The sequence below is a fragment of the Protopterus annectens genome, chromosome 1.part0 (assembly GCF_019279795.1).
Source record: "Protopterus annectens isolate FY-2018-M chromosome 1.part0, PAN1.0, whole genome shotgun sequence".
NCBI lineage: Eukaryota > Metazoa > Chordata > Ceratodontiformes > Protopteridae > Protopterus > Protopterus annectens.
In genome coordinates, this window is record NC_056725.1 from 202673675 (window position 1) to 202696174 (window position 22500).

The 22500-nt window shown below is 39.9% G+C and overlaps 1 protein-coding gene across 2 annotated transcripts in view; it reads right to left on the reverse strand.

Annotated features, from left to right (window-relative positions):
* LOC122790142 (glucagon receptor-like) overlaps positions 1-22500 on the reverse strand; it is a 2645547-nt gene that overhangs the window by 760950 nt on the left and 1862097 nt on the right. For both annotated transcript variants that reach the window (XM_044057770.1, XM_044057782.1), the window contains one exon: positions 5947-6050. In XM_044057770.1, the coding sequence (XP_043913705.1) occupies positions 5947-6050 (104 nt within the window). The remainder of the gene's footprint in view (positions 1-5946; positions 6051-22500) is intronic.

The following is a 22500-nucleotide window of genomic DNA, read 5'->3' on the forward strand; positions in this document are numbered from 1 at the left end:
CTTTTCTCCCTGGGCCTCCGCTGAAAAGGGGCTTTGCCCAGTTGGACTATCCTGGTCAACACATATCAAATAAATAAATAAATATGATTTTTTACATTGTATATGCATGTCAATTAGTTTAGTTTTCAGATGAGATTTGTCTGAAACAGTACTTTAAACTTTACATTTCTTTATACTTTACTGCCACTTTCATATATTTTGCTTCGACTTGGTAAATGTGTTTAGGAAATGCCAAAATAAAATTGAAACTGAAGCTGTATTGTTAGTGATGCCCTTTCAAACAGCAAAGAATCAAACCAGAGCAAAACAAAACAAAAATATAAAACATTCAAACCACATTCAGGTTTATGTGGTGGCTATATCATGCACAGACCTATGACACCGGTCACCTTTCACACCTTTCCACTCCAGGTTCTAAATATCCACACGATAAGAAGTAAGGAGGGAGTTGGTGCTACAGTACAGAAACAAGTCCCTTAACCAGATGGTGCTTTGGGACAGCTGGGAGTTTGAGCTAGGCCCATTAATGGTCTCTCAGACTGCATGCCTACTAGCTACCTATGAATCTATTAACCAGTTCTACAGTTACAGTAAGGCTGTACCACAACTGTACAATTGTCATCATACTGCTGAAGTAGTCTTCATAACTGGTTGCATTCCCAGGTATTACAGACTTATGGCCAGCCACCAAAACCAAACATTCCACTCATTATTGTGTTACCCTCCAATCCCTAAACTGGTTAGAATTCACAAATTACATGGACTTCCTCCAGCTCACTGCAGCACATAGACTAATATTTAATCTAACCAAATGCCCCACTCTAACTAACATCCTTCCCCCATACACCCCAAAAGAACTCTCAGATATGAACACCTAAACTTACTTACTGTCCACAAAGCTAAACGTCCTGCTGGACAACTTCTCCTCTCCTGCTCCTTAGGTAAGAAATGGAACTCTCTCCCTTCCACACTAAGGACAATGTCAAACACAAACAACTTCAAAACTCAGCTTTACACCTACCTCTCCTCCAAATGGAAATGTAGTTGCATTCTCCCTATCTAGAACTCTTTAACAAAACCCCTGGGAGGGTATCCTCCTGAGTTCCTAAGCACCTTATAGCTGGCTATAACCTTCTATAGCTAATTCCCATACGATCTCTCACACTCTGTAAATATTGTAAATAGCTTTTGACTTTTGACTTTAACTGTGTGAATTTGTTAAAATGTAGCTTTTCTCCCTGGGCCTCCACTGAAAACGGGCTCTCTGGGCCCAGTGGACTTCCCCGGTAATCAAAATAGAAATAAATAAATAAAATAAATAAATAATGTAGAGCAGATTACAATTTGCTGGGTTGTAGTGTCTAACAAATCAACATTGCTTAAAAAAGGCACAATGGGGCAGAAAAAGTCTAAGGAAGTATGTGGAACTCTTGAAGAGAGAGTTTCAGCTTGTCAGCCATGATCTCTCAAGCAGATATATTTGAATCCCACTGTACTAATACCAGTTAATAGGCCAGTTGTTTAAATCAATTATTTTTGTTTGACATTGCTGTTTAAGAAGATGAGTTACTGAGCAAGACAAGTGTCTCTTATCTGACTTGGACAAATGCATATAAAGCTCAACTGTAACTCTCTGCACCTCCCCAGGAGGAAAGCATACAAGGGCACTCACTTCAAACTTGGACAACAATAAGACCCTATTCATACCGGAGTTGGAGGTACTGCCCATTACACTTACAGAAATTATAGTAACAGTAACAATAACATCAGTGAGCAGCAAAGTAACAGCTCACACTGCAGCACTACGATCACATGCATGTAACCAAGAATGGCATCCTGAATAATGTTCCTGTTTGTGTGCTTGTTTGTTTACTTGTTTATGTGTGGATTAACTTGGTAAATAAGCTGGCCCATGAACCTTTTTAGCCATGGCCTAGGCCAGTCCACAAACAATAAAATAAAAATGAAAAGTTTAACAAATCAACAGACAGAAAAGTAAATGAAATAATATATTTCATAGAAAACATCACGAAAATGTACCAGGAGACATAAAAGTAATATGCACAAATTGATGCAATTATGGTTTTATAATTGTAGAAATAATTCTGTAAAACATTCAGCTAATTATTAACAAGTAAGCTAAGACAGCTATTTCTGAATAGTATGAATCCATGTTAACTAGCTTCACAACCATTTTCTCTATAACAAAGACATTTAAGTGATTCCAAGTAGAAGAAGCAGTTTTATTAGAAGTATTTTCACTTAACAACAAACTGAGAGGAGGACCATTTTTACATTAGGGCCAAGCAGTTCTGTAATCTAAAAGGATAATATTGGGGTGAGTTTTCTAGCCTCAGGGTTAGATGATGGCAGTACGTCAGAAGGAATAGCTTAAAACTAAGTACAGCTAATAAGACAGAGGTTTGGGTTTTGACAGGAAGGCGCATGGCTTTCAATAAGGAGGACACTAATTTTCACAAGGTTCAAAAAAGAAGCTGAATCTTGAAAGGCTTGTTCTTTTTTTCCCAAGTTAGATACATATTTCAAGTGCACCTCCTTGAACCTAATGTTCAGAGTTATAACTACTTTAAGTGGTGCATGGCTTCTAAAGGGAAAAGATCATGCAGTGGGTCTATTTTTAAGAGCAGTAAAGTAAAGAACCAAATGGAAAAGGAGGGGTGGGGAGCAGAGAGGAAGCTATTTTTGTAAAGACATGGCTGGAAAATTTTGTTATATTATTCCATGCCTTTCAACATAAAAATGGGGAAATTGCATTTCCATTGGAGAACATTAGACTGAAAAAGTTCAAGACGAAGTGGAAAGGTCAGGATAAAGCATTATAAATGCAGGCCTAAAAATAGGTTATGTGATTTTCAGTGAACTGTTTAATACTTGTTAAATAACTGGTTGATAACTATAGTTGTTACTGATTTATGCAAGCTGGTTATAACGTAAGCTGACAAAATATTAGTTTGAAATATAGGTTGGAATCTAATCTTCTTTGCAAATGTTTTAAAAGTTGTTACTGACTCTTGGTCTGGATCAGTGTTGAAAATAGTATTTGGACAATTCACTTACCTGACTTAACAAAGATAAATAAATAACTAAATAAATAATTGGGACTCTTACAAAATACATATTACTTAGAGGTGCATTTTCAATATAAAATAAGTCAGAGCATTCATTACAATTTGGCAAAGATGTTTAAGATGGAAATAAGCCAAATGGACATGTTGACATTGGAAGAGAAGGCTGTTAAATATAAGTCATTGCTGGTGGACTTTTAATACAGTGAAGAAGTAATAGCTGAAGAGTGATGAAATGGTTTACATGGCTATAGCTTTACTCATTCCTTTATTTTAAAGTCATATTTCTGGAATATGTCGAAAATTAACTCAGGAAAAGACCATATAGGGTCAAGAATTCAGAATGGATATGATGATTGGTAAAAGATGGTTATTAACACAATGGAAAGCTAATTGTTTGCCAGTATATCCTGCTGGAATCTGGTGGACCTTTTTTTTCAGAATATTGTTATTACAAACTGAATTAGAACCTATAATTGCATATAGGTTAGTTTCCACTTATTGCTTGAGTTAGGAAATAATTCTAAATTCTCTTATTTTGAATCATTGTGTTTCACCCTTTTGGGTTTAACATTTCCTGCCATGGTATAATACAGATTCCTTAGAGATGATCTGTACCTTATCAGACCATCAGAGATCCAGTATTCTAAATCCTTCTTCATTTTCAGAAATACTATGGTCTCACAAACACTAGGACCAGAGATCTGAATCCACTACAATAAATAAACAAAACAAAGTGGAAAGATTGGGCTGTCATGCAGTGCTTTCCCCTTCTCTGGAAAAAGTGTCCTTTCTAAATTAAGCAGTGCGATATATTATTTTCCTTCATAATTGAGCCTGATGAATGGATAAGGCACTCATAAATGTACCCCTGACATGACTGAGAAGGGAGTTAAGGCCTAAGGAAGGGTACTGGGCAATGTGTAAATGACCATTTTGTCCAACTTGTCTTATAATCCTATGGTCCTGTGATCCCTTTACCCAGTATCTGTTTCCTTTTGTTTTTCCATTTCCTGTTCACTTGTTCACCTGTTCATTTCAAATATTCTGTTCCTAGTACAACTCAAGATTTATTGTTTTATAATATTCTGTTTTTTATAATGAATAATAAAAAACAAAAGAGGAGTCTACAGATTTTGCAGAGGATGGTTTGGATACCAGTGTAACACAAGAACAATAAGGCAATGATTGCCAGTGTTTATCTTAATCTAGACATTAGATTTCTTTAATACAGATGTGACACCTCTAGATTAAATTCAAGATGGTTATTGAGCTTATAACTAATTCACAGCTGCTTCAATACATTGGCTTGGATTCAGAAATGCATTATGCACTATGCAATCCCATTTATACTAGGTATAGGTAAAGGATCTTTGCTGGAAAAAGTCAAATGCAAATGAGGCAGTTCAAAACTTTGGGTAATGCTAATAAGCCATGTACATGTCCCCTTAACTTTTTGCAAAGGTCAGGGCAGTGCAGAACAGCAGTTCAAGGAACAGACCTAATATGTTTTTGGTGAGTGAAGCAGAGAAAGAATATTGCATCATTTGCTGCTGTTCACCCATTCAGCTCTATGGCAGGAGCAGGGTTATTCGCTGTGTGTGTGTGTGTGTGTGTGTGTGTGTGTGTGTGTGTGTGTGTGTGTGTGTGTGTGTGTGTGTGTCTGTGTGAGAAAGCATGAGTGTTGGTGCATGTACACCTGCACAGTTGCACAGGTTGTTAGGGGTAGCAGGAATGCAGTTCCCTGTAACTTGTGCAGTAGTCAATTTAGAGACATTTTAATGAGTTACTAATGAGCTCTGTGGCTTTATCATGTCAATGAATTGCACTCCCCTCTGTAAATTTATAGTAAAATATATATCATGTCTGTTAGACCCTTATGTATAATCCCCTGTGAATTCATCTACACAGACACACACACACCTCCAGTCAAACTTCACTCACAACATATACAGTCATGCAGAATACCATCTTCTGACACTTGTTAGTAGTTTCCATATGTACAGCCGGCTGGCTGGCTCCTGCTTTTCACTGTTACAGATTACTTTGTTTGTGGCACTATTTTTGCAATGTGCATGCAACTGCAATATTATGCCTTAACCTTTGCAACACTAGGTCTTTGGTGCAATATATGTTTCCTGCCTATCTTTTGAGGTCAATGTATAAGACAGTTTGCTTTGAGTACCATAGTGTGATGGAGTTTGCCTTTCTCTTCTCAGGAGTTTGACTGATAATGAATGGCCTAATCAAGACTTATTAGAAAGAAAATGTCACTCCTGTTATTACGGAACTGTAAAGGTTATTGCAGCAACAAATGCTTATGTGAGCAACAGGTGTAAGAATATTCATACCTTACCAGTGCTGTGTGACTAGAAGCATCATTATACAAGGAATCACTTTATTAGTTAATTTAAGTTTATTTTGCCCATATGTATATACTTGCTTTGAGCATGTGTAACCCTCTCTATCTTTTTACATGTACACATCATAACTCTACCACTGCCTTGTATTATTTCATACGGATGTACTCCTTGGTCTCGCTCACGCTCCCTGTGTGTTATACCTTCTGGGCTGTGGCTGAAATGGTTCCCCTGAGGAATAGCCCTTTACTTCAATCAACAAATGTAAATAAAATAATTAAATTATATCCATTTTTAGGACAAAACATTACAACTTAGTGCTGTAGACTCATAAGCAAAGCAAACAGCAATATACATGCAACTTACGTGAATATGAATTATCGCTGTTGATCTTCATAAGACTATTACAAGTGGTTTAAAAAAAGCTGTTACATGGACTACGTAGCTCATTTTAAATTAAAGTAAGTAGAATCTGTTCTTCAGATATAAGATCGTTTTACCTGAAAACCAGAAGGACAATCAGTGCCAGAACAAGTGCTGAAAGAGACAGAGAATATCCAACTGTGTACATCACTCGGAAATGCCCCAGGATTTTAACCTTCGTCTGTACAGGAAAAGAAAAAAAATAACATGATCATAATATCATGCAAAGCAACACTAATTACCAGACTGTGCAGTCATGAAAAACACACTGCCCTACTCATAATAAAGCAATATTAAAGACCAAGGACTCGAAAATGTACTGTGAGGTGTATCATATTCAGAGATAGCGCTACTATGGTGCGTTATCACAGAGTTATGCAGCACCATTGTGTGCTGTCTCTACATTAATGCTAGATGATGATGAGGCATTTAGGGGAGAGGCATATGGTAATTAGCCAAGTTCGCTCCCCCAGAAATGCCTGGGGTAAGCCATTTATGCAGCCGATGATTCAGGATTTGCTTAGCTATGTAAATTAACATTTCCAAAAATCCATGTTCACCCATCATACTAGAGGTAAATGTAGGGGAGTTCAAAGGGCAGGCAGTGTTGGGGGTATGAGCACATGTGTGTATGTGAGGGGGTGCATGTGTGTGTGTTTGTGTGTGTGTGTGTGTGTGTGTGTGTGTGTGTGTGTGTGTGTGTGTGTGTGTGTGTGTGTGTGTCTGAGAGGTCACAATAGAAAGGGGGGGCTAAGGATTAGGTATGTGAGGTGTGTATATGTGTGCATGGGTGAGTGGATGAGTGAGTCTGTGAGTGTGAGTGGATGGGTGGGGTTGTGCGAGTATGTGTGTATGCATAAATGCCAATGTGGGGGGCTGTCAGTCCTTCGCACTCCCCTAAATAATGAACACATCATGCAATATTGGGGGTGTGGGACTACCAGAAATCAAAGCTAATCTTTATAGCAAGGATTAAATGCACTTAATTTAAAAAGAAAAAAAAATCAGCATTTGTCAGGGGGTCATTTGTGGCATCATCTTCAAGGATGTTTCAAATGACCAGAGTCTAGAGATGATGAGTAACAGTTAATGCAGTACTGTAAAGGCGCAGTTTAATGACTTCAGTTTTCTCGATGGATGTTATACTAAAATAAATATTAAGAGATCATTTATGAAATAGCAGATGGCTCAGCTAAAATAATTATGACTCGATCCTAATGCCTTTTTGCGTGTGATTTATAAAAAAAATTGCAGTGAAAGCCCTTTGAGTTGGATCTAGAATGCAACTAAATATCTTAGAAAACATTTAGTCACATCTTGCGTTTTTTTTAGAATCTGGGAGTATTTTAAAAGAAAGGGAAGAATGTAAGCCAAAAGAGGTATTTGTCTTATTCTAACAATCCTGTAAGCTGTACTCCTGTGCAAAAACTAAAAAGACAAAATGATGTTTTGACTCCATTTTGTATCCAGTAAATAGGAAAATATCTTTATTTTACCCTGCTTAGTCTGTTACCCTCCATGGTAGACAAAGATTAAACTTTCAGGCTGCAACTGCCCAAGATTCAACCTGCCTATGATCAGAGTTCCTCCACAGGAAATCAGTCTTGGTGAATTTTGCCAGCAGTGATGCCATTTTTGGAGGAATTTATCCTTCCTTTGTGTTGGTGTAACCACACAGTTAGTATATATAAGTTCAGGTGCTGTGGGGGCTTGCCAACATATTTTTTTGCCTTTTTTTTTTTTTTGGTAAATGCAGGTTGTGGAAGACTTAAAGTAATCTATTTAAATCATTTTGTGTGGTTTCTACTATTATGTGTCTGTTTTAATGTTTTGCTATATTTGATATTACAACTAATAGCTGAACTTGTTTTAAAGTTTGTACTGCACTTCAAGTACTTTCTATGCTGTGCTTTCCAAATTAAACCAGTTTTCAGTGGTCATTGCTGTTTTTTGCAGTTTTACTGTGTTTCCTCTTTGCATTTGAAGTGGTTTCTGTGCTGTTAAGTGAATTAATCTGTATTGCTCTGCTTATTTGCTGTATTTTAGTCACTTTAGAAAGGTACAGCAAATAGTTTTGGCTAGAGCTTCTGGTGGTTACTTTTGTAGCAGGAGAACAATCGCTTCACTTCTGGTAAAACTAATCACAATTGGTTAGAGCTGTAGCTCTTCTTTTTTCATTGGCTGTTTAGTTTTCTTTGTTCATTGATTTGTTTTCCTTGTTCATTTTATATTGCATGAGTTTAGGACCCAGTGCTGCATTTTTTAAACAAAAAACATCTTTATTGAATTATCAATTATGACACAGGTAATCATACATTTATATAAATGAAAACAAACCATATTAACATATTTTCAGTTGCAAACATTATGCATCACATATAATTTTCTATGTAGTCATTGTCAGTTTTGTCAATTGATCATTATATAACTCATTAATATCCTGTGTTCCCTTAAACCTCAATGCTCCTCCAAAACATTATTCTGCATATATTGTTCCCACAAATCTCATTTTTTCTAAGTAATTTGCTCCTACCCTTTTCTGAAGGTCCCACTTCCAGTTCTTTTATTTCTGTTACTATGTTCACTTCTTCTAATATGGTTGGTTTAGACTCTGAGTTCCATATTCTAGTAATTGCCTTTTGGAAGCCACCAGAATTAAACTCCACAAGGCCTTACTGTGTCTGGATAATTCATATCCTGTATCACAGCTAAAAAAATGATTTCCTTAGTTACACCAATTTGCTCACCCAGTATTTCTGACAGACTAGTTTGCAGGAAATTTTTTAAAGTCTGCAAACTCATTATACTCCCAGAAACTATGTTTCCAATTAATCCTTTCTTCCCTAGCACTACTCTAATATTTGCAAACCACCTAAGGAAAAATTATTTAGATTCTGCTTGGGGTATACAAATACCTATGCAAACAGTTCACTCAAAAATCCTAAATTTTCTAGACTTTGCTGTATATTTGGGATCCATACAAATATTATATCACTGTTTAGTTATGAACTGCTTATCCAGTTTCTCTTCCCAATCCTTTTTAACATTCTCTGATTGATTCCTATAGCTATCATGCAATATTTTATATGCCCTGCTAATTACAGCTTTTTTAATAGCAGCTTCTGCTCTATATTTAACCAAAAACTCTACCAGTGCTGGCTTTTAACTTAGGATCCCCTATTCCTTTCCCTATATTCTGATATCAGTCCTTGATAGAAAAGGCAGTCCTAGCCTGTAGTCCAATTGTATTTATTTATTATTTGTTTACCAGAAAGTCTGATTTGGAACAAAGTCAATTTTCAGCAGAGGCCCGGGAAGAAATACTCTTGATGCATGTCTTTGTAATGTGGGAGGAAACTGGAGTACCCAGAGAAAACCACAAGAATCCAGGGAGGACATGCAGACTCCACACAAAAGGCAGTCTAGCTGAGAATTGAACTGGAGAACCTCTTGCTGTGAGGTGACAATGCTACCGCTGCACCAAAGCGCCATCTTGGCTTCTTTTCATTCTATAATTTTCTTCTCTAATTATTTGTAGTTCCTTGGTTCCTTTGCCAGGTTTCTCCATTAAATTTCAGCACCCTCTTGCCTATTCTCAGTACCTATAACTGCAGTCATCCCTATCAGCAGAATCTCCTCTCTCCATTCCCATGTTAGATTAGTTCTTATCCTACTTGATGAATATAATATTATGCATGTTTATTGTTATTCTTCTTAAGGATCTGCATCCATAATTCCAGTCTCTCCTAATTTCTTCAGCCCCCCCACCTCCATTTTATCATCACCTCTTTCCACTCTGAATTATATCTTTCTGCTTGAGGTATGTATAGAAGCCTTAACTGTGTAGCCCTGAAATACTCCTTCAAACTAGTTAATTCCCAAAATATCTTGTTCTATTTGAAGGATGAACTTATCCCACTTGACTCTTGCCCTCTTCCCCACCAGAAAAAAATCAGTCAACTCTTTATTAATTGATGTGTATAGATTCTCCTCTGGTTGAAAAAAATATGCCTGATGTGTATAAAACCAAAGGGACTAAAAAACATTTTCACTACTTCTATCTTGCTATCTTACTCTAAGAATCATGCAAGCTGAACTCCTGTGCAGAAGCCAAAAAATAAATTAAGTGATATTTTGATTCCATTTTGCATCCAGTCAACAGAACAATACATTTATTTCACTGCACTTTAAGTTGCCGAATTATTAAAATTAGTATTAAGTTACTTCTGTAAACTGTTGTGCATTTTACTGTTTTCTCTGAATATGAGGTTACTGAAGTTACAGCTATTATTTGAAGATGCTTTGCAGGCTGCATCGCATTTCATGTAGCTTCTCTTCCGTTCTGCTCCTAGTTATTTACATCAGTTTTTAGTCATGTCTTTCCTTTTTCTATACTTCAGTTGTGTTTTCTCTAAATTTGAAGCTACAGCTATTCATTCATAGGTCGATAAGTATGTACTAAGCAATCAGTCTGCAGATCATTACAAGCCCAATCAAAGACCCAATTCAAAAGTTCCTTCTGGCCTCAAGTACGGCAAGACAAGATAGACCAGAAGAGAAAATATGGTGGTCCATGCAATTATCTAGATTTACCTTGAAGGTGACAAGGGTGATTCTCTGTTTGACATGCAGTGGAAGTTTGTTCTAGATGTAAGGGATACATTGGAATATGAATCTATCAGGCAATGTGTCTTATTTATCTTTTAATGAAGGCTTAGATCCCTTAACTGGGTATTTGTGGTACCATTTGTTATGTGAAGGAATAGGATGTCAAAGAGGATTTGGCTCTGTCATGGCTGAAGAGGCCACATACTGATTTCTAAGGAGCAGTTGATAAGTGATTAAATAAAGAGAGAGAGCTGCCAGTATGTCCTGTTGACTAATATTTTTGAAGCCACTGATCTTTTTAGGTATGAATCTCTGTAACTTCTCAAATTGAGTGATATTTTACAAAAAATATATGCCAAAAGGTGCATTATATTTAAAAATGGATCTGTTAGATAGGAGTAAAGCGGAATTAAACATTATTTGGAATAGAAGACGTGTCTTTGGAAATTAGATGAGCCAATTAGGATGTTTTAACTACTGACAAGACATAATACTTAATAAGGACTTATCAATAAGTTTGCCTATATCCTCTACAGCAGTATCTAATTGGAGTAGTGTACCACGTCTGATATGTGAAAATGTTTTCTTTACCAAAATGACTATGCTACATTTTTCACATCATTGTTCTTTCAACAATTGTTAATATGGTCTAACCCATGCTGGAGCAATTGTGAGTAGGGGAAGATCAAATAACACCCATTTTGCAGTCATCTGCAAACTTAAAGACTAGTAGTGCTGACCTGAAGTTCTGAGAAACAGATGCCAAACAGGAGATGGTGCAACTCTGAGCCATGTGATTCACAACTGGCAAGTTTTTTTTTTTTTTTTTTGCTTTCATAAGTGGCATTTATGACTCTAACCTCATGGGTTGTGTCAAACAAGTTAGCTATCTATAACACAATATAAGGATATGTACTCAGATTTACAGTCAACATAATCCTCATCAATAACCCCCTTTGGTCTGGGTTGCCATGTTAACTGTTGCCATCTCTCTATTCAGAGCCACTTTCCTAACTTCTTTGACACTCATGCATGACTGTCACAGGCCTTCTCACACACAATGCAGCCACCTCTTTGTGGGTGCCCTTATTTCCCCTTGCCTTCTTCTTGTCTGTCTCAAATCTTCTACACGTGTGCCTGAACCACCATAATCTGTTCTCACTGACCTTTTCTGCAACTGGAGCTACTTTGGCTTTAGCTCTAATGTCTCAATTTCTTCATCTTTTCTACATTGTTCATCCAATCATCTGTCTCAGGTACTTCATCTCCATCACCTCTAGCTTCCAGAATTGCTCTCCGTTTACTACCCAGGTTTTTGCACCATAGAGTAATACTGGTTGCACCATTGTTTTGTTGTACACCATACTTATCAGCTTCTGTCATGCACTACACCTGAAACTCTGTGCCAGATGGATGCAGCCACTCTGATTCTAGCTTTGACCTGCTCATTCAGACTTCTCTTCTCCTCAACCACCTCCCCCAAATACTTAAAGCTCTTAACCCATTCCACTAGTTTCTATTTCAATTTTCAGCTTCTTTTGATTTCTCCCATTTATTGCCATTACAGCTGTCTTATCTGTATTTAGTTTCACCCCATGTTCGTTCAGTTTTGCATTCCATTCACTTATCCTTTGCTGAAGTTCTTGCTCAGAGTCTGTCTGTAATGCAGCATTGTCTGCATACAACATCATTGTCTAATTGTCCCCTCCAACCTGTTTGTTAATGTAGTCCATCATCAGTATGAACAGCAGTGGGCTTAAAGATAATCCTTGATGTACATCCATGTAAGACTGAACACTGTTTGTACTTAAGTCATTAGGTCCTTATACATAGCTTGCACTAATTCTATCAATGTTTGTGGGAATTCAAACCACCACAGGACTGCCTGAATCAGATTTCATGGGACCTAGAAATGTTCTCATTTCTAGCTTCTTCTCAAGTATCAGTTTCACTATAAACATTGGGTCTGTTGTGCTGCATCCTGATCTGAATCTGAACTGATCATCTCCCATCTTACTTTGTACTACTCTGCGTATTCATTTGTCAATCACTTTCATGCAATGTGACAGGAGTTTAATACCTTTGTCCTGCACACAGTTGTAAATGTCCTCTTTGTTTCTGAACAATTTTCTGGGATACTCCTTTCTCTCCCTACAGCTATGAGTACTGCCAGGAGCCATTTCTTCCCTATCTCACACAACAACTTTATTATCTGTGCTGTGACCTCATCTGAGCCTGCTGCTTTCCCTGACTTCATTTTCCCTACTACTGGTTTTACTTCTTCTCTCATCCGAGGCTGTGTCTGGGTCAGTGCAGCTTCTGTGGAGTTTTGCTCATTCAGAAGCTGCTGGAAGAACTCCTTCCATCAGCCTTTGATGTCCTGTAGACTGGTGAGCAGATTGTTGTTGGCATTCCTTATGAAGGGTGTCTGACTATCTTTTTATCTTTCTATATTTGCATAGCAACCTGATATAGTTTCTTTGTACCATGTATGGAGTTATTTTCCAAAAGCTGGTAGAGTGCTTCTGATGCCTTGTTCTTTGCTATTGCAACTCCTTTATTAGCCTAGTTGTTAGCAAACCAGAATTCCTTCCCAGCCTGGTCTGCATTTCTGTCTCCCACTTTTTCTTGCACTCCTTCCTTTTAATGACTTCCTCAACTTTTGCATTCTACCACCTGCTATCTTTATGTACCTCATTTCCATACCTGTCTCGGCTACACCTCTGTTCTGTAGTCCTCACACATGCTGCTTTGAGGTGTTGCCATTCTTCTTAAACTCCACTTATTTACTCTTCTTCTTGAGGTGCTAGAACCCTGAGTAGTTCCTTGAACTGTTATGTTTTCTCTTCAGGCAACTTCCAGGTCTTCAGTCTGGTCCCTGTTGACATTAGACCCTTCTCTAACCATTGCTTATAGCTGACTGTGGCCACCAGTGATTTATGCTGTGGATCGACAGTTTCACTGTTGATGACTTTGCAGTCACTGATTCTGTCCCTGTGCTAGTACTAGTAGGAAATCCACCTGAGTTGCACGTTGCCCATTCTTGTGTGTGATTTTGTGACTGTCTTTCTCTCTCTCTCTCTCTGTCAACAACGTGTTGGCCCCCATCAAGCCATTTGCCAGAAAGAAGTCTACAATGGCCTCTCCTTCTTTATTCCTGTTGCCCCAGCCATAATGGAACCAACCAGTCTTCATATCCTGTTCTGTCTGTCTCAATATGTGCATTCAAGTCGCCCTTATTCAGCACCAATCCATGTCCTGCTTTATCTAGTAGATCCTGTAACTGCTATCTGAATGCACTCTTTTCCTCAATATCAGAGCACTGCTGTGGGGCATAGGCTGAAATTATGAATAATGCCTTATCATTAGGGTGGAGTCTGATTGCCATCAGTCAGTCACTAATTCTGATGACAGCCCTCACTGCCTTTTGAAGTCTCTCCCTCACCACAAATCTCACACCATTTCTAACCTGTCCTCTTCCTGAGCAATAGACACTGGATTCCAAGCCAAGTGGCTTTGCTGCACTGCCCTTCTATCTTGTGTCCTGGATACACAGGCTGTTCAACCTCCTCCATACCATCATATCATCCACTTGCATACATCCTTTCAGTGAACCTACACTGAACGTAGCTTCTATGTTCGTGTTTGACAGGTTGATTGGTTTTACGTCCAGATTTCACTCAACAGAGCTATCCAAGGTAACCCAAGCTGGGCAACTGGACACAGCCAGTCAGTAGCTTATTGAGCTGGGGTTGCTGGGCTTTATGGCAGGCACACACTGGCCAGTAGGGGCACGTACAACCCTCCAGGTCCCAGGAGTAAGTCAGAGTAGGCCAGGTCCTCAACCAACTTATTACTGGGAATCCAAATCACCTAGAGTCATATTTTTACACCATTGAGTGGCTAGCTGTGCTACAGTGCACAATCTCTAATTTGTGTTCTTCTATCCTGAGGATACTGTGTACAGTTGCTGCCTAGAGCAGTTGGTATGTACAACTTTTTCCCTTATAGGGCACCATCTACAGTCTGTGCTACTGCTGTCAATTCCATTCTTGGATGAGATTTGAGATGAAAACACTCAGCATGTTTTTTGGAGGTAGGAAAACCCTACAGAGACATAGGGAGAACATACACACTCCAAACAGGCTTTGAATAGACATCAGGATTGAACCTTGTACTTTGTGCATGGGAAGTGAAGACCTTAACCATTATACCATTTAGTCTCCTACAAGTCTGTCAATAATGTCTGTATAGGGAATATTGTCAAAGGCCTTGAGCAGGTCTTGATATGCTGTATGTACTGCTATCCATTGCTTCAGTTACTTTTTCAAAGAAATTATTAAGGTTAAAGAGGCAGGACTTTCCTTTGGCATTGCTAAATTGCTGATGCTCCAAGGTTAAAAGATTTTTAATGCCCAGTCTGAGATAATATGCATTATAGTTTTACAAATATGGGTAGAAAGACTAATAGGTCCATAGTTAGCAGGGTTTGTGGTTGGGCCACACTTCTCTAATGGAATTACATAGTTTCTCTCCAGGCTTCAGGAATATAACTAATGGAGAGGCTTAGACTAAAGAGGCTAGGTAGGGGTTGAAGTTAGCCATATGTGGCACTGATAATCTGGGAATCTAGTATACTACCAGGTTGCACGGATGAGGTATTCATAGACTTTGAGAGGGCCAAGAGAACTTTTTTCCATAATAATTAAATGGAGTGGCTAGGATTGTGGAATCTGTGGAATATCTATAACTGTCAGGGGAGTATACAATTTGCAATAAATTTGTCAGCTAGGCTATTAGCTACTACTTTTGGATCAGAGTGAACAGTATTATAGTGGACTAGATCCAAACATTGTTGGGTATTAGTCCTTACTATCGTGATAAAAGGTAAATATTTTTGTAGTTATTTCAGTTTTAGTGGATATATTAAGTTCATACTCAACTTTGACCTTCCTAATGGTTCCCATAAGCTCTTGAATAGTTTGCATAAGAATGCTCTTATAGTAAGTAGAATGAGATCTTTTATAAGTGTTGAGCAGTTTTCTTTCTCTTGCTGTATCATTTATTTATACAGGTTGTGAAAATAGGTGAAAGCTGCCAGACTAGCCAGATAGAATTTTGTAGATAATTCTGTCATTTGTAAATATTAATATAAGCCACAGGCTTGTCCTCATAAATGAAAGAACATGGTGTTAAATGTGGAACTGAAAAAATGTAACAACAGTGCACTCTGCTGTAGGAAAGCTGATAAGTCAAGCATTGTATAATTGTTTGATCACAAAACCTAGAGCTGAGATGTCTGGATGAAGTAATTCTTACTTTTGTTTTGAGACTAGAGGTAATTGCTAGAATTTGCATGTATAATGTCTTTTATTGCTCTGACTTCTTGACCAGCTGCAAGATCAAAATGACTGTTACACCCTGAGCTTCTGTTAGCCCTGCAAATAGAAAATAATGATGTAATCTGAAATGAGTCAGTGGTACTGTGTTATCAAGTTAAGGACAGAGATACTCAGAGCATTTTGCATTTGTCTTGAGAACATCCAACATCAACAGGAGTTGCCTATGCTCTATATGTAAGTTTATTTTAGAACTGTGTTTTCTCTTAGCTATAGCTAGGAAATAGGAAGATTAGATTAGTTTTTTTCTGTACTGATGTAAGAACTTTTCTACTATATTATTTTAAGTATTTCTCTGTGATCTCTGAACTCTTGACTAGCACTGTGCAGTAAGAAGTATTGTCTTGTGTTTTTATTATTTATTATTACATATTTTAAAACTTTCACCTGAGGCTGCTTTGTGTAGAGATAATATAAGCTCTAGAGTACACTGTCCAAGTCACTCCAATAATCTTTGCTGTTCAGTCACACTTACCATTTGAATAATAATATTGCACAGTAATAATTGTACACCTTTTGATAAGGGCCTTATTAGTAGCTGATATTAGTGGGTGGTGGCAGCTGGAACTACCTTGTAGACTGGGCAGAAAGAGGTCACAGCTGGAGAATCTGTGCCAGCCTTCCCCAGGAGTGTCTGTGCATTTGTATATAACTCATATCTCAAAGTGTGTGTGTATATGTCAGCTACAGAAGGCAAGGACACGAAGCACTGGTTGGACAGAGAGGATGCTGGAGGTTTTAGCTTGCCCACTAGGCTGAGATCTGGACACTATAGCTGTGCCAGTGGGGAGTTTTAATGGGGATCTGGAGAGAAAGGGAGAAACCAGCCCCAGACTGACTGTGATCTCTGTGTGCTTTTAAGGGAAATTGTACTTTACTATGTGTGTATTTGTTATCCTTCCCTATGTGGATGCCCCTCACTGGTGTTAGTGGTGAGGATTCAGGCTCCTTGATTGCTGGGCCAGTGCACGGGTGTCACATATTAATTCATGGCAGTGGTGGGATATCCACACCACTTATTAATTGTTTGGCAGTGGTGTGGATAGTGAATTCCTGTAGCTTGTGTACAGTGATCACTGAAAGTGTTTTGGGCTCTAAAGCAGCCACACAGTGAATACTCAGAGTTCAGATCACAATTATTTTATTTCTTTTGTTAGCTTAGCTAGTCAGCGAGTGCAGGCAAGCATGTCAGCAGAGGAGTATGGAAAGCTGACAAGGAGCCAGTTGGCTGAGATGTGCCAGCCTAAAGGATTGGTGCAGGGAAACCTGACTAAGGCAGACATGTTTGTAATTTTTGTCATAGCTGCATCAGAAAAAAGCAACCAGGAGGATGATCAGACTGGCCGTGGAGATGTACAGCACTCAGGGAATGGACAGCTCAACCTTTGTGCAGAGGACTTAAAAATCCATCTGGAGCTAAAGATACTTGAGTTGGAGGCCAGGCATTTGGAAATGGAAGCTGTGGAAAAGGAGCGGCAGAGGCAGCATGAAAAGGAGATGCTGACTCTTCACCAGAGTCATGGAGGTAATGGGGAAATGAGTAACTGGACCCCAGAAGGACAAGTGGTCAGTAAATTTCTACTGCAGTTTACAGAGGGGGATAATTTTAATAGTTTCATTCATATGTATGTTGACTACAGGCTCTGGGTACAGTTCCTGACTCCCTTACTCCATGGTAAAGCTGTAACTGTGTTGTCTAAACTTGTTGGCTGATTGTGAATATTTTGATTATACTACTGTTAAGAACTGTTTGTTTGAATTTTTTAAGCTAACACCTGAAACTTATAGGAAAAGGTTTTGTGAGCATAGACACAAGGCAGATGAAAGTCTATGTGAATATGTTGCTGAACTGAGCACTTATTTTCATAGGTGGGTGAGTGGATATCAGGTCACCACTTCTGAAGGGCTGGCAAACCTTTTGGTGAGAGAACAAGCCCTTAGCACTTTGACTGAGGACATGAGGATGTGGTTAGCTGATAGACAATGTGCTACTTCAGAGGAGTTGAGGAAGAAGAGAGACCTATACCTAGCAAGCAGGGCATCCCTGAACAGGAAAGGGACTCCCAGTACTGCTCATGGGTCTAAAAAACCCATGGTGGGCAGCCCAGACTGCCCCAACAGAATCTGCCAGTAGCATGGGAAGCCACTAGTCCAGGTATACATCCAGGACCTAGGGTTAAATGTTTTGAATGCAACCAGTGGGTTCATATGGCCTACAGATATCCATTGAGGCAAGGTGGTGGACAAAAGGTGAGGGAGCCAGCAGGTTGAAAAGCCGAAATGCCAATAGTAGGTTGTCTTGAGACAAAAATGATACTGAACTACCATCCTGCAGATGTCCTGATAGGGAAGGATTTTGATGAGGCAGTACTATGTGTTAATTCAGTTACACGCAGTCAGGTATCGAGACAAGCATGTGGGTCTGGTAGCAAGGGGGAGACCCAGACAGACTGCATACTTGCAGCCACGACTGCTGAGGTAGTTATTTCAGGAAGGGAGCTACTCTGTAGCAGTGAAACCGAAGGTGAGCCACAGCTGCTTGTGGGTACTGATGTTCCCTTGGACAGAGTGACTGCAAAGGTAGAGGTGAGTAGTAGTAGCCAGGCTGACAGTGAGGCACCACTGTCAGAGGATGCCAGACTTCCTGTGGAAGGGGAGCTGGGAAGGGTTACTAAGAGAGAGTTGAGACAGGCTCAGCTCTCAGACTCCGCATTGCAAGGCTTGAAGCAGGTGGCTAGTGAGGGACCTGATTCTCAAGAGAATAGGGAATCTGTATACTGGGACAAATGGTTACTATACAGAGAGTGGACTCCTGAGGGAGGGCTAGAAGGTGAGAGGGGACAGCAGTTGGTAGTACCTAGAGCCTACCATCTGGTGCTTCTAGCCATAGCCCATGATATTCCCTTTGCAGGTCATATGGGCATAAAACGTACAAAGAGATGTATTATGTAGAACTTCTACTGGCCTGGAATTTCCAGAGATGTAACAGGGTACTGCAGGACCTGTGAGCAGTGCCAAGAGGTAGGCAAGGCGGAATACAAGGTGAGAGCTCCTTTGATGCTTCTGCCTGTGATTGAGGAGCCATTTCAGAGGGTAGCTATAGATATTGTGGGGCCTCTGAGTACACCAAGTTCCACAGGGAAAAAGTATATCCTAGAGGTAGTAGATTATGCTACAAGATACGCTGAGGCAGTGGCTTTGTCCTCTATTGAGGCAGAAAATGTGGCAAATGCTTTGTTAGAGATTTTCAGCAGGGTAGGTTTCCCAAAAGAAATACTGACTGACAGAGGTGCCAATTTCATGTCAGACCTGCTGGCTTGTCTGTATAAGTACTGTGGGGTGAAGCACCTGAAGACCACCCCCTACCATCCCCAGACTAATGGTCTTGTTGAGAGGTTAAACACTACACTCAAGTCCATGCTACAGGCATTTGCAGACCTGTTTAAGAGGGAGTGGGACAAATATTTGCCCCACCTGTTGTCTGCTTACAGAGAGGTTCCCCAGAAATCCACAGATTTTTCACCCTTTGAGTTGCTGTATGGGTATAGGGTGAGGGGACCTCTAGATTAAATTTGTAATGAGTGGGAGGGTGAGTGTGAATCTCACAAGGAGTCTGTTGTAGCATATGTCCTAAACTGCAGGACAAGGCTCAGGGAACTCATGAGCTTGACCCAGGAGAACCTGGCAGAAGCCCAACAACAGAAAAAGATATGGTATGACAGGAATGCTCAAGCTAGAGAATATGCTATAGGGTAGCAGGTAATGGTTCCCATTCCTGCCAGACACAACAAGCTGCAAGCAGCTCGGGAGGGACCCTACATGGTTGTATGGAAGGTAAGTGATGTTAACTACATGGTAGAACTGCTAGGCAGGAGGCAAGAGCACAAATTGTACCATGTTAACATGATGAAACCTTACCATGATAGGGATGCCCTTGTGCTGAGCATTTGCAGCAGATTGCAGGAGGAGTCTGAGGGAGATCTGGTGACTTTTCTCCTCAGTGAGGCTCAGACTGACATCTCAGTGGAAGGGGTAGCAATGTCCCAGCAGCTATCTCCTACCCAGGTTCAATAAATCCGAGCAGTGTTACAGGAGTTTGGGGATATGTTCACTGGGAAACCAGGGTACACCCACCTGGTGGACCGCCAGGTGGATACAGGACCCCAAAGGCCTTTTAGGCAGGCCCCTTATAGGGTGCCTGAGAGAGTCAAACAGACAATGAGGGAGGAGATACATGAAATGTTGAAACTAGGGGTAATGCAAGAGTCCAACAGTCACTAGGCCTCCCCAGTGGTGGTGGTGCCAAAGAAGGATGGCAGCACCAGGTTCTGTGTGGACTACATGAAATTAAATAGTCACACATAGACAGATGCTTACCCCATGCCTAGGACAGATGAGACCCTAGAGCAGCTGGGTGGGGCTAAGTATCTTACAACCACTGATCTTACCAAGGGTTACTGGCAGGTGCCCTTGACTCCCAGTGCTAAAGAGAAGTCAGCCTTTGTGACTCCTTTTGGCATGTATAAGTTCACGAAAATGGCCTTTGGGATGAAAAATGCCCCAGCGACTTTCCAGAGGGTGGTAGATCACATCCTTGCAGGGGCAGGAGGGTTTGCCCGTGCTTATGTAGATGATACTGCCATCTACAGCCATTCCTGACAAGAGCACCTTCAACATGTCAGGGAGGTGCTGGGTAGACTACAGAGGGCAGGGTTGACCATTAAGCTGAGCAAATGTCAGGTGGGTATGGCAGAGGTATCCTACCTGGGGCATAGAGTGGGGAGTGGTAAGATCAGGCCAGAACCTGCCAAAGTAGAAGCCATTCAGGCATGGCCTGCACCTGTTACTAAAAAGCAGGTGAGAGAATTCTTATGGACAACAGGGTACTACAGAAAGTTCCTTCCCAGTTATAGTACTATATCTGCTCCACTCACAGACCTGACAAGGAAGAACAGGCCAGATAAGGTAGGGTGGACCACAGCACGTGAGCAGGCATTCTAGAAGCTTAAAGAAGTTTTGGGAGGACCCCTTGTGTTAGCCAGTTCAGATTACAGCAAAGAATTTGTTGTGCAGATGGATGGTTTGAATCATGGGGTGGGGGCTGTACTTATCCAGATTTCTTCAGAGGGAGAAGACCACCCAGTGGTTTATCTCAGTCGTAGGCTCCAACCCAGTGAGGAACACTATGCAGCTGTAAAAAGGGAATGTCTAGCCATAGTGTGCGCACTGCAGAAACTTTAGCCTTATCTATATGGAAAAAAATTCACTCTAGTGACAGATCACAATCCCCTAGCATGGTTAAACAGAGCCAGACAGCAAAATGCTAAGTTGCTAAGATGGAGCCTAGGGTTGCAAGCATATATGTCAGTGCAGCAGCGCAGTGGGATTAGCAATGCCAACACAGATGGGATCTCAAGACAGGAATATGGTAGGGTATACTCAGACCTAACCCTCTCAAGCAATGTTTCTCAAGGGTCACTTGAAAAACTAGCTTGAGTTCTCCAGTGGGGAAGACATGTGAAGATAGGTGAAGGCTGCCAGCCTAGCCAGATAGAATTTTGTAGATAAGTCTGTCATTTGTAAATATTACTATAAGTCACAGGCTTGTTCTCTTAAATGGAAGAAAATGGTGTTAAATGTGGAACTGCAAAAATGTAACAACAGTACACCCAGCTGTAGGAAAGCTGATAAGTCAAGTATTGTATAATTGCTTGATCATAAAACCTGGAGCCGAGATGTCTGAATGAAGGAATTCTTGCTTTTGTTTTGAGACTACAGTTAATTGCTAGAATTTGCATGTATAATATCTTTTATTGCTCTGGGTTCCTGACCAGCTGCAAGATCAAAATGGATGTTACATTCTGAGCTTTAGTTAGCCCGGGAAACCGAAAATAATGATGTAATCTGAAATGAGTCATTGGTACTGTGTTATCAGTTTAAGGACAGAGAGACTCAGAGCATTTTGCATTTGGCTTGAGAACATCCAACATCATCAGCACTCTGCCTATGCTCTATATGTAAGTTTATTTTAGAACTGTGTTTTCTCTTAGATATAGCTAAGAAATAGGAAGATTAGATTAGTTTTTTTCTGTATTGATGTCAGAACTTTTCTACTGTATTCTTTTAAGCATTTCTCTGTGATCTCTGAACTATTGACTAGCACTGTGTAGTAAAACGTATTGTCTTGTGTTTTAATTATTTATTATTAAATATTTTTAAACCTTTCAACTGTGTCTGTTTTGTGTAGAGCTAATTTAAGCTCTAGAGTACATTGCATGTATATAGTGATACTGTCCAAGTCACTCCAATAAGCTCTGCTGTTCAGTCACACTTACCATTTGGATAATAATATTGCACAGTAATAATTGGACACCCTTTGATAAGGGCCTTATTAGCAGATGACATTAGTGGATGGTGGCAGCTGATACTACCTTTTAGCTTGAGCAGAAAGGGAGCACAGCTGGGGAATCTGTGTCAGCCTTTCCCAGGAGTGTTTATCTATATATAACTTGTATCTTAAAGTGTGTGTGTGTCAGCTAAAGAGGGCAGGGACATGAAGCACTGGTTGGACAGAGAGGGTATTGGAGGTTTTAGCTTGGCCACTAGGCTGAGATCTGGACCCCA